The sequence below is a fragment of the Lethenteron reissneri genome, chromosome 60 (assembly GCF_015708825.2).
Source record: "Lethenteron reissneri isolate LAM-NWPU_2019-01 chromosome 60, ASM1570882v1, whole genome shotgun sequence".
Taxonomy (NCBI): Eukaryota; Metazoa; Chordata; class Hyperoartia; order Petromyzontiformes; family Petromyzontidae; genus Lethenteron; species Lethenteron reissneri.
In genome coordinates this window covers 3,812,046-3,824,629 of record NC_083838.1, presented here as the reverse complement: position 1 = coordinate 3,824,629, position 12,584 = coordinate 3,812,046, and the positions used below count along the sequence as shown (strand labels likewise).

Sequence of the window (12,584 nt, the reverse complement as noted above, 5' to 3'; positions counted from 1 at the left end):
TTAGGGCGGGGCAGTGTTGCCCCATGCGCATGCGCAGTAAGAGAAGGAGTGTCGGGAGGGGGGTTACGGGGGCTGGTGTCGTACGATGCGCATGCGCAGTAGGGGAGGGGTTTCGGGAGGGGGGTTCGGGGGGGGGGCCGGTGTCGTCCCTTGCGCATGCGCAGTGAGTAGCGGGTGACGCGACAGCTCTAGCAAGGGTTTGTGTGGGCCCTGTGTGGATAATCCTTTACTAGTTCATTTTTTTTGTAAGTTTCCTTCAGTTGAGTTCACATATATTCTTGTTTCGTCCGTTGTACCGTGGGTTTTTGCGGCCAAGCCGAGATGTCATACGCCTATCTCTTCAAATACATCATCATCGGCGATACGGGTGAGGCCTGGCCCGGGAGGCCTCACTCAGGCCGGCAGGCGATCAACATCGTTAAATACTAACGGAGCCCTTATAACTACAAATACACAGCGTGTCGTGTGAACGGTAGTTGTTGATGTTTATTTCCTTTACGCTTTGTAAGTAGTTAGTCGTAATAACCCGTAATGTGCCGATCAACCGCTTCGATCTGATCAGAGAAAGGGTGAAAAACCGACGTCGCCTATTATGTATTTATTTGCTTGGTTTTAAGGCCACTTGGTTCTTTCGGTAAAGTCACGTAGAAGGGAAATAATAAAATATACTTATTTTATTATTTCCCTTCTACGTGACTTTACCGAAAGAAGCAAGAAGATGAATCCCTGCAGTCACGAAAGCTTTAAATCGAAATTTAAGGCCACTGTCATTGACGAATTCGTCGAGTTTTTTGTGTTGATTATAATGGAAAGTATAACTTAAAATGTGTAGCAATTATGGTAATGGTTACGATGGCACTAGTTGGTTTTGCTCAATTATATTGAAATGTGTAGCAATTATAGTAATGATTACGATGGCACTAGTTTATTGGTTTTGCTCCATTATATTAACGCTACTAGGCAAAATACACTTGGCATAGTAATAATGAGTTGTAATGACGTAGGCGGTAATGTTTAACATAATTACGGTAGTTAGGATAGTTATTCTACGTATAGTAACATAGTACTGACCCTTATAATAATCGTCATAAATAATTGAGGTAGAAATAGGCGTTATTACAGTAATCGTGTTGTGCAGTCATGATAAAAAACTATCTATAATCGAATTTAAACTAATTTTGCTTGTATATATGTAATCAATGCTGCATAAATGTTAATTGTGCACTCACTGCAAGGAGAGACGGGTGCTTGAATGAGACATTGTCTAATTGTTGATGTTATTGATTTCCTTTACAACTATGCAAATGATTATTGTGTACGAGTAATATAGTTGTAATCTTGACTTAAAGCTTAATATAGTTGTGTTTATATGTAATTAAAATCGTGATGGTAGTAGGTACTTGCACAATAATGTAGGAATGAAGTGCACTGGTGTGGTGATAGCATGTATAAATGAAGTTACAATCCTATGTAATAGTTACGATGACAGTAACGAGATCATTGTACAATTCGAACTCATTAATATGACCATTCGATAAACGTGGTCATGACAATGCTAGTGCGGCTATGATAATAGTTGTGATGTTGTCATCGGGCCAAGCAGTGCTCTTTAGTGAGAGGGGAGAGCTCGACTCGGTCTGAAGGTCAGACTAAATAGCTCTTGTCGGGCGTCGCTCTGAGATCATCATCCTTCCAGAGTAAAAAAATATATATACACGAGTTCCACATTGTAGAAGGGCAACTTTCACTGTTCATAAGTGAATTGGGCCCCGCCATACGAATATGGAATTTGCACTTCTGTATCGTTGCCCTCGACAGAGATGAATACCGCCCCCCATTGCTCGTTGGTGAACAGGGAGGTGATTTGGCTAAGATCGGTGGCTTTGCCCTTTTAAAACAAACAAGATAGGCATACGCATGGATTCTGGAATGCAACACACACACCAACCCACTCGTATAACCCATGTACACACAACCCACACGACACACGCGTATAACCCACACACACATTTAACCCACACACACGCAGATCCCGCATACACAGAGAACATACACACAACCCATACCGCACACAATCTGCACCACACACAGAACCCTCACCACACACACACAACCCACACCACTCATATGGAACCCGCACACACACACAACCCTGCCACGCACAACCCACACACACATAGAGCCTACACCACTCATACATAGAATGCACATCTATAGAACTCACACCACACACAGAACCCATACCACACATATCTATAGAACCACACCACACACAAAACCTACACCAAACCTACACAATACACACACAACCCACACTACACACACCTACAGAACCTCACCACACACACACAGAGCCCACACCGAACCTATAACAACACACAGAACACACAGAAAAACGTAGAACTATGTGAGATGGTGATAATGTTGCGAGCAGTGAATTTATTATGGCTGATGGTGGTAAAGATGATGGGAGACATGCTGACAGCCCCTCTTGTCTCCCGCTTGCCCGAAACGCACGTGCAGGTGTGGGGAAGTCGTGCCTGCTGCTGCAGTTCACAGACAAGCGCTTCCAGCCCGTGCACGACCTCACCATAGGTGCGTCTGCCCGTCCCCATCTCGCCCTACTCAACCCCACCTGTCCATGCCATGAGTTCCGTGTCTGAGCACTTGCATTGCCTGATCAGCTATGGGGGTGATTTTCAGTTTATGAAAATTATTGTAATTCTGCCTGTGTATGGTTGTTTGATTTGTTGTCATGTTCAATGTGAGCGTGCTGATATGAGTGTGTGTGCTTCTCTCCGAGTTGGCTTCCCTGTGCCTGTGAAAATGCATGTTTATTCTCTGCTCTGTGTGAATGCTTCTTCGTGTGTGTGAAATTGTGATTGTGTTCTTCGTTGGGAGCAGTAAAGTGGTGTTTAGTGCTAAGTGCACAGTGGTACATTACAGGTGGTCAGAAGTGGACTCCCGCTCCCGGCCAACGTCAGTGGCGAATATCTGAACGAGTCTCCTTGGTAGACTCAGCCTTAAATGAGTACCTGGTGCAGTGTGTGAACATTAACACGGGGTAAACAAAGGCGTCCAGGTGTGGTACCAGCCACATCACCCCTTCATAGATGCGCCGTGCCGGCCTTTCATAGATGCTCACTAATAGCACTTGCCTCAGAAGCCTGTGTAGGCAATACGGAGGATCTTTGTCTTGTTGGTGTGCTCTTCTGTGTCTGAACTTTTTTGTGTAAACATGCACGTGTGTGTGTTGGCTCTGCTTTTTTTATTGGAGTGTATCTGTGAGCGTGCAAATGCTAACATTGGTTTTATTGAAGTATGTATGCGTAGATCACACAAATGGATGATATAGCACGGTCACCATGGCAGCTTATCAAGGAGCATTTTGTTAAAGAAGGGCAGCATGGTACGCTTGAAATATAATATCATTGTGAAAGGAAAAAAACATAAAATAGCAAGTACATACACTCAGCTTTCTGCCTATGGTGGGCACTGCCCATGGTGTACACGAGTAGCATTTGCCACCCCAGGTGATACCGATCATCTCCCTTTTGCTCATGACCTCATCGGAACCAGTCCTGTGCCTCCCCGAGGTTTACTGAGGCTTAAATACGTATCCGGTGTGTTGTCTCAATATCAGCACTTGTGCATAGTGCTTTCCACAGGACCACCTCGTGCACCGTGCCAGTCTGCATAGGTGCTCACTAGCAGCACTTGCACCTGTGGGGTTTGCAAGGCTAAATGGGGGAATACTTTCTATTTGTTTACAGGAGTCGAGTTTGGTGCACGGATGATCAACATTGATGGGAAGCAGGTGAAACTACAAATATGGGACACGGTACGTGACGCCAGTTGTTACTCGTTGCACAACTGCAGTAGGGACAATATGGGGTCGGAACCATTGGCCTAGGCAGCAGAGGCATGAGGATTGAATGTGGTCCGAGTGTGTTTGTTGATCAAGAGGTGTGGGGGAAGGACGACAAACTTAACACAAAAAGCAGTTTTAAAGAAATGTGTTTTCAATATAGATTTAAAAGTGCAGAGCTCCAGTGACTTTCTAATATCGAACGGAAGAGCATTCCAGATGGTCGCAGAAGCGAATCTGAAAGCGCATTTCCGCTATGGACAACAACATACAACTTTATAGTATGGTTCACAACACGCTAGTTTGAGAGTTTTTAGTTATATATTTACATGAACATAAATGGCACAGAGCAGCATGTGTTCATGGTGAAAAGGTGATTGCGGATTCTGGAGGCTCCAATATTGAAAATGCATATACGTAATTAAAAACTCACAAGCTCTTTGGTTTGCGAGCTATAATTTCAAGTCGTATGCGTGTTACCATAGCATATATGTATGAACACTAGTATCTGTTTCTGGAGAATCTGTAAATGCAGCCACATCCGAAAGAACAGTAATCATTACATTAAACTATAAACTAAACTGTTTATAATTTTCAAGTAAGGCCCACTGAACTATATTGCTATTTTTTCTGAAGAAACATGGCCATCACAAATGATAGCTCAACTAGTTTAGCTTACGTGACATGTTTCTCAATATGGAGGGAAAAATCAGAGGACCTGGAGAAAAATCCATGCGACCGCGGGATGAACATGCAAACTCCAAATATGCAGCAGGCGTCAGTCGGAATCTAAACCACTACCTCCCGTATACCAGGCGAGGCAGTTAACATCTCGCCACCATGGTGCCCCTAACACGGCGCATCTACGCAAAACCATGACATACCACCTCGAAATTTGGTTACTTGGAAAAGCGGTTGAGCGCTGTTAGTGAGTGAGCACCTGTCGAGGACGAGCCGTGTGACCCCACGTGTGCCGCGTGTAGGCGGGGCAGGAATCGTTCCGCTCCATCACGCGCTCCTACTACCGCGGTGCCGCCGGGGCCCTCCTGGTCTACGACATCACCAGGTGATCGCGGCCCTCGATGCCCTGGGTTACACACCAAGGCCATTTCAGCGCAATAGTCTCCGGCACCGCAGTCGCTGCGAGTAGCAGCGGCGACTTGGTATAGCAGTGGTGCGGAGTCATGTCTGGCCAATGAAAACAGAGTTCGTGGAACAGTGTTTTTAACGGACAATGATAAATGAGCGAGTGGGCATGAGTGCCAGAAGGCTCTTTTTAAGGACGCTCCTTCCAAGTTTTTCGCAGTAGGTGGCGACGTTGCTACGTACATTCCCAGTAATTTGCAGCGTAATTTTTCTAATCTGGACCATGACGCCGACAATTTTTGAGTACAACGTTTCGCTGGTAATTCGCCAGAATTCTGGCGAATTGCCCGATGATGCTGGATGCAATTACCAGCGAAACGTTGTACTCAAAAATGTAAAATGTTGTGGTTTCACTCTTCAACACACCGGTGGGGTATAAGTAGTGAACTCTTTGTCTTTTGTCAACGTGACACATTTTTGCTGATTGGCCGTGTCGCGTGGTGGAGGGTTACGACACATTTATAAATAACGCGATCTAACCCAAAAAACTTTTATTATGCCTCATGATCGACACAAGTGTTGTGTGCACTGAAGCCCACATATTAAATAGACATTGATGGAGTTGGCCAAAGGTCCAAATATAGAACCACAGTTGGGCTCTTTAGCCAGTGGACACATAGGCCACATCTAGCCCATGACAGCTGTTCGAGTGGTCCGCCAAGCTGTGACCTGCCGAGGGATGTGGCTTACTGCGAGATAAACGGTTCGGATTTCTGAGATGAATCGGACTAGAGAGGACCATGCCAGGTTTGAGTTTGATGTTATTTTGGTTAACCCGGTGAGAACTTAATAGACCAGGATAATCTTGTTTGTAAGAGTTTGACCTGGGTTATCTAAATGACGAAAGAAATGCAAGTACAACAATGAGGCAAATAGAAATCGGGGCAAAAACGCCCACATTACAGAAGGCGTTTTTAAAAGTGCACAAACAAAATCAGAATTTGTAATACATTTCCAGAAGCAAAACTTGGTTCGGACAAATTACTGTTATCAATCATGCATGGTAAAATTACCGAAACATCGAACATAGATTAAGGGTGACAATTGCAGCAGTTTTTAAATGGTCGAGGACTGCGTCAAATAATAACTGCAAAATGAGGTCATCGCTAATTAATCGACAGCTCGGCATAAACATTTTCATGCCGTCACGTCTAGAGCGCGGAGCCTCGGGCAGTCGTAAAGCTACCTCTCGTTTTACGTGGTGGGGTTTTGTTCTTGAAAAACGGCACGTAACTCAAAATCGCGTAAATTAAGCGTAATTTTCCCATAAGAAATTAAGAGAAATAGTTGGGGTTATGGGGAGCATGCTATCAAACACCTCATTATTACGTCTACATATTTCACCGGTTACAATACGTATTACAGTCACAATACTACCATACATGTATTGCAGATAGTAACAGCCGAATTAAAGAATAAAGAAAAAAAATACATTTTTAACACGTAGTGAGATGCTTGAGTGTGGTGTACTGGGGCTAGTGGATGGGAGGAGTGGAGAGTGGCACGTAGGGAGATGCTGATGATGCCCGCGCTTGTGGTTGTCAGTACTGCGCCTTGGGTATCGCTCATGAATTTTGCTGCCTGGCTAACAATTAGCTCGCAAGCGCGTTCCATACACCGTGACCGACGCTCTGGAGTGCGTTATTTCAACAATAGTACATTTATAACAAAATGAGTGTAAGTTAATCTCGCGCGCTATTTCATAATCGCGTTATGTAAACTGCTCGTAAAATTCCAGGCAACTATTTGCCTTCGTAGTTTGATTGTAAATACCATCCCAAGTGTCCACTAGGGGGTGCAGTGATCACATTTGTCCAAAGTTTGGCGGCTTTGTGTATTTTTTTGACAATAGGGATTGTTGGGTGAACAAATACCGGTGGTAGTGGTAACTGCTCCGTTGTTGCGTCCGCAACCCTCCTCTGCCCCCGCCCCCCACCGCACTGCTGACGTCAGGAGAGACACGTTCAACCACCTGACCACATGGCTGGAGGACGCTCGCCAGCACTCGAGCTCCAACATGATCATCATGCTCATCGGCAACAAGAGGTGCAGCCACTACATTTGTCGGCGGAGGGGAAAGGCAGAACAGGTGCAGGGATAGAGAAAGGAATGAGGGGCGAGGGGGACGGGGGGAGAGATTGATAGAAGGAAGAGAGAGGGGATGAGAGTTAGCCAGGCTGGCAAAGAGAGGAAGGAGGAGATGGGTATGATAGGAGGGATATGTATGTTGAACTTCTTTCACACCTTATGTAGCTGGCCGTGCTAATCGGAAGTGCAGGGGAAGTACAACAAACTAAACACTAAAAGCAATTTTAAAGAAATGAGATAGGCTGAGAGACGGAGTGGAGTGTGAGGGTAAAACAGGAAAAGAGGGAGAGGCGAGACAGGAAGGGGGGGTGGTGGAGAGGCATTTATTAGAGACATGAGTATAGACGAAGTCGAATTGACACCATTGGAACCTCATTTGCCAGTAAAAAATATGATAATTGTTTTTTTACCCTTTTATCTGGCAACAAAACTGACACCTTTTTTTTTACAAGGAGTCATGTTTGCATAGACCACAATACCTGCAGTCATAATGCAAAAAAAAACATAACTCTTATGATATATGCACTGTCCTTGAAGTTGATTGGTCCACACCCGAGACAGCTTTCCTTAGAGCCTAGTCTCACATGGTGGTGTGCGCCTTTTGGCGTCATCATATAGAGGGATAGACAGAGGATAAGAGACCAGGAGAGGCTGAGAAAGCGATATGAGAGAGCGTGATGAACAAGGATAGACGGACAAGTAGAGTTGGAGACACATTTCCAGAAACAGATACAGGGGGGGAGTGATGGAGATTGACTTACAGATAAAGAAAACACAATATGATCATTGACATCGTTGTGTAGAATATAAGTCACAAAATAAATACAAAGGTAATACATACCTCCTTCCCATGTCTGTTTGTCCAATGTTTTGTGTACTATACAGTTGTGTATTCAACTAACCGCCATGCCTAACAAAGATGGTCCTTGATTGTGAACGTCTGGCACTTCAACCGGAATTATTCCAAGCAAGCCCGACTCGTGATAAGACACTGAATTTCTAAAACGCCGCAGAATTTACATGCGTTTACATGCGTTGAACCAAATACCGCTGAGGGAAGGGTCGTATGGCTAATGGACAGATATACGTGAAGGAGCTGGGGTCTATTAGAGGTGGAGGAGACAAGTGATGCCCCCCCCACCATGTGTGCAGTGACCTGGAGTCCCGACGTGACGTGAAGCGCGAGGAGGGCGAGGCGTTTGCACGCGAGCACGGCCTTGTGTTCATGGAGACATCCGCCAAGACTGCGGCCAACGTCGAGGAGGTGAGGGCACCGGCGTCATCCGGAGGACAAAGTCGCAAAGACTCCTCCTTGCAGTCGCTTCACGGAGAGGCCTCTTCACTCGTGGCGTAACAACACCTCGTCGCCGTCATCCCTTGCGGCGACGTGTTCGCTGCGTGACTCGCTGCGGAGAGCCGTAGCGACACGACCGCGCGCTACGATTAGCCAGCGCTGAAATGTGGCAAAAGGGTTAATTGGCTCAAAACAAGTTGCGTTTAGTGTTTAGCGACACGACCGCGCGCTATGATTAGCCGGCGCCGAAATGTGCCAAAAGGGTTAATTGGCTGAAAACAAATTGCGTTTAGTGTTTAGCGACACGACCGCGCGCTACGATTAGCCGGCGCCGAAATGTGCCAAAAGGGTTAATTGGCTAAAAACAACTTAATATGTAGAGGACCGCAGAGTTTGGGATATTGTTGGCATCGGCTCACCGCGTTGCTGCTGGCTCTCCTCGCTTGTTTGTGGTTCTTGCTAGCGACTCCGAGGCGTTCTGTCTTTGAGAGTGAGCGAATACTGTGCGGCCCGTTACACTGGTTGACGTTATTTTCATTGATGCCTTCTAAAAGTGTTGTTTACGATTGACGTGTTTAATGTTTGCATACCGTTTATTCAAATAAATGCTTATTCTGATTTTAATCTCCCCCCGCCCATAGGCCTTCATCAACACAGCCAAAGAGATCTACCAGAAAATTCAAGAAGGAGTATTTGACATCAACAATGAGGTGCTTACCTATGTAACAGCCTTGTATCACACCGTAGGCCCACAGTTGTCGGCACGTGCATAGCATCGCTGATTACGAGAACATTTGATTTGAAAGTTAATCTTCTATGCTAAACTAATAACTTCTTGGCAAGACTCCATTGAAATTGAGAAAAAATGATTCAAACAGAGCTGACAGGTATAGACTGAAGGGTGGCTTGGAAATGCATGATTAAGTAATCACATGACAACCTTAATATAATATTGTATTAACATGTACTGAAACGAATGCAGCACCAACATACTTATTCTCACACAGATTTGTGAAGAAGTCCTGTTTCGGTCTTAAATAGGGGCGTAAAGGCGTCATCACTGAGAGCCTATCAGGTGCGGCGACCAGAGGGGTGGGCGGGATTAGTGCGCCTTTTGGCGTCATCTGGTCCAACCCATGTGAGACTAGGCTCTAAGGAAAGCTGTCTCGGGTGTGGACCAATCAACTTCAAGGACAGTGCATATATTATCAGAGTTATGTTTTTTGTTTGCATTATGGCTGCAGGTATTGTGGTCTATGCAAACATGACTCCTTGTAAAAAGATGTTTTGTTGCCAGATAGAAGGGTAAAAAACCAATGATCATATTTTCTACTGGCAAATGAAGTTCCAATGGGGATTAATGTCGTCAAATAAATCATGTAATAATTGATTTTTTAACCTTCTATCTGGCAACAAAACTGACACCTTTTTTTACACAAGGAGTCATATTTGCATAGACCACAATACCTGCAGTCATAATGCAAACAAAAAACATAACTCTGATAATATATGCACTGTCCTTGAATTTGATTGGTCCACACCCGAGATAAGTATTTTTTAGAGCCTAGTCTCACATGGGTTGGACCAGATGACGCCAAAAGGCGCACAACTCAAAGACAATGCACCATCAGAGTATGAGAGCTAGGGTAAAGCATTTACACCATTGGAACCTCATTTGCCAGTAAAAAATATGATAACTCATGTAAGTTTGTAAGACCACACCAGGGACCTCACGCTCCGCGTAACTGTGCATTCGTATGTTTCTCTGGCAGGCGAACGGCATTAAGATCGGGCCCCAGCACACACCGGTGGGTTCGGCTGCTCCTGGTGCAGCAGGCAGCGCCCAGGGTGGCGTGGGCTGCTGCTAGTGCCTCCTGGGAGAGATGACGGTAGTGGCGATGGCGGCGGCAGCGGCGGCGATTGCGGTGTTGGTGGTCACGCGTACGTGTGGTGCTGGAGGTGGGGAGGGGTGGGCGGAGGGTACTCCAGAGAACGAGAGACACCCACCCAACCGTGGCAGCGATCGGGCACGAGGGGCAGCGCTTGCCCTATTTTGCTTTGCGTGATGTCACGGTGCGTGCGTGTGTATGTTACGTGCGTCGTGACAAACCCGTTTCCCCCCCCCCCCCCCGTCGACCCCACGTGAACCCCGCTTCCCCCATACACACCACACTCGATACACCGCTGTGTATTCTGCGAGTACTGGCTGCCCTTCCACCCACATCCCTCCGTACATCACTCCACAGCCCAGCTGACATCTCCCTGCCTAAACCTTTGTCCTCTGCCTTCCAACCCCCCCTCCCCTCCCCGCCTCCCCGCCTCCCGTTATCCTGTGACGGGTTTTTGCACTCCGGTTTGAGTTTGTGAAAATGACAGCGCTGCGAGTGTTCTCCGTGCGGGAGAGGGGGTCACCTGCAGCTGAGCTGCCCAGGAAGTTGTCGGGTTCGGTTGGAGTCTTGAGTAGGTGGCGGTGACGCATCTGTTTTCTTTTGGCCATTAGACGGAATATTGACCACTGCTTGTTTTTTTGTTGTTGTATTATATGCAGATTAAAGACCACGATGCTTTTCGTTAATGATGGTGATTATTATGATTTGTTGACATTGATAATAAGGGTGGTAATGTTGGTGATAATTATAATGATGTAACAAGCTTGTTTTTTTATGTTTTCGTACATTCCCATGACCTTGTTTGTGTGCAAAAATGTTGGATTTAGGCTCAAGGTGGCTGGGAGAGTGTGGGGAAGGGTGATTTAAGGAGATGGAGCAAAGTTAGAAACTTCTAAATTCTACGATTTTTGCTTTGCACAGGAATATTTTTAGTGCCATGCAAGTGTCTGTCTTGGGCATGGACTTTGTGTTGAGCGAGACATCTGTTCAGATTTGTTTGATTTAAAACATGGTATAGTCGTCTCCATGAGCATCGGTTTGGATCGGGGTTTTTGTTTTGTATCTCCGGATTGAAATTTTTCCGAACCAGAAGCTGTGGATAGGGAGTGGTCGTTAGCGTCGCCAAAAAAAAAAAGCATTAATTTCCCCGGGTAACCAACTAAAGCGATGGCTCACGAAACGTTAAGTTGTGACCGCGTGTTGCTGCAATGCTCGCACGTTTTACATATAAAGGCACTACAGTAGCGATCCCTATGCCCCCAAATTGTAGGCAAGCGCGTATGCGGTGGGATGATGGTGACAAATGAAGTGTACCGTCTTGTTATCGCTGCTCACCATTGGGTATCAAATGCAGCGCTTTCACACGTTTTACACATGGCGCACTCGACACTATGTATGCATACGTATGTATGTTGCACTTCTTCCGCACCGTACGTATCCAACGGTGATAATTGGAGATGCAGGGGATGGACAACAAAAACACAAAGCAGTTTTAAAATTACTCTTTGGTTCTTTCGGTAAAGTGACGTATAAAGAGAAAATAATAAATTAAATACTAGCATTCGACGTTTCGATTGCAACACAAGCAATCATCAGGTATAAATGAAATAGAAACACAAATCTAGTATTCTTAGAAATGTAATGTAATACAACAGAGAGTCGGATATCATAACGGTCAACACCCTACCTGGTTGATTACGTTCTTCCTGAGAATGCTACATTTGAGAGAGAGATAAAACACAGTTCTAAAATGTCGTGCTCAAGTTGATGGAGAGACGTCGTGGGCATTAGGCAATTTTGCGTGGGTTCCCTCTCCGATTTGTGCCCACTTGTTCCAACCTCTGTCGTCGTCGGCTGTCTCGGAGACGGTGCAAAGCAGCCTCGTACAGCCCCCAACGTAAACGTCTTGAGATGCTCGCAAGCTTAGGCTGCTCCTGCACGTCAAGCCATGGTTGTAGCTTGGAATATTCTGCACGTGCAATACGGAAGCGACAAACACGATGACGGCTAAACAACAATAACAACTTCGATTTAAAGCTTTAGTGACTGCAGGGATTCATCTTCTTGGTTCTTTCGGTAAAGTCACGTAGAAGGGAAGTAATAAAATAATGAAAATAAAACATAATAAAATAATTCTCACGATGTTTCGGCCACAACACAAGCAGCTGTCCTCGGGTGAAGACCAGGTCTGTCGAGGCGTGGTGGTGTTTCATTCAGACGCTGTCGCCTCGACAGACCTGGTCTTCACCTAAGGACGGCTGCTTGCGTTGTGGCCGAAACGTCGTGAGAATTATTTTAT

The 12,584-nt window shown here is 45.7% G+C and overlaps 1 protein-coding gene across 1 annotated transcript; it reads left to right on the top strand.

Moving 5' to 3' along the window:
- Nucleotides 1-149: 149 nt before the first annotated feature.
- Nucleotides 150-10,971, top strand: LOC133357996 (ras-related protein Rab-2A-like). The gene is made up of 8 exons (XM_061576256.1): nt 150-367; nt 2,524-2,595; nt 3,774-3,841; nt 4,852-4,934; nt 6,968-7,060; nt 8,255-8,366; nt 9,038-9,106; nt 10,169-10,971. Exons 1-8 carry the CDS (start codon nt 322-324, stop codon nt 10,262-10,264), a joined length of 639 nt encoding a protein of 212 aa, XP_061432240.1. The 5' UTR covers nt 150-321; the 3' UTR covers nt 10,265-10,971.
- Nucleotides 10,972-12,584: the final 1,613 nt, after the last annotated feature.

Coding starts and splice junctions, on each gene's coding strand:
- LOC133357996 (XM_061576256.1), top strand. CDS start 322: ATGTCATACGCCTATCTCTTCAAATACATCATCATCGGCGATACGG. Junction 4,935..6,967: donor CTGGTCTACGACATCACCAG/GTGATCGCGGCC, acceptor TGCTGACGTCAG/GAGAGACACGTTCAACCACC. Junction 9,107..10,168: donor TATTTGACATCAACAATGAG/GTGCTTACCTAT, acceptor TTTCTCTGGCAG/GCGAACGGCATTAAGATCGG.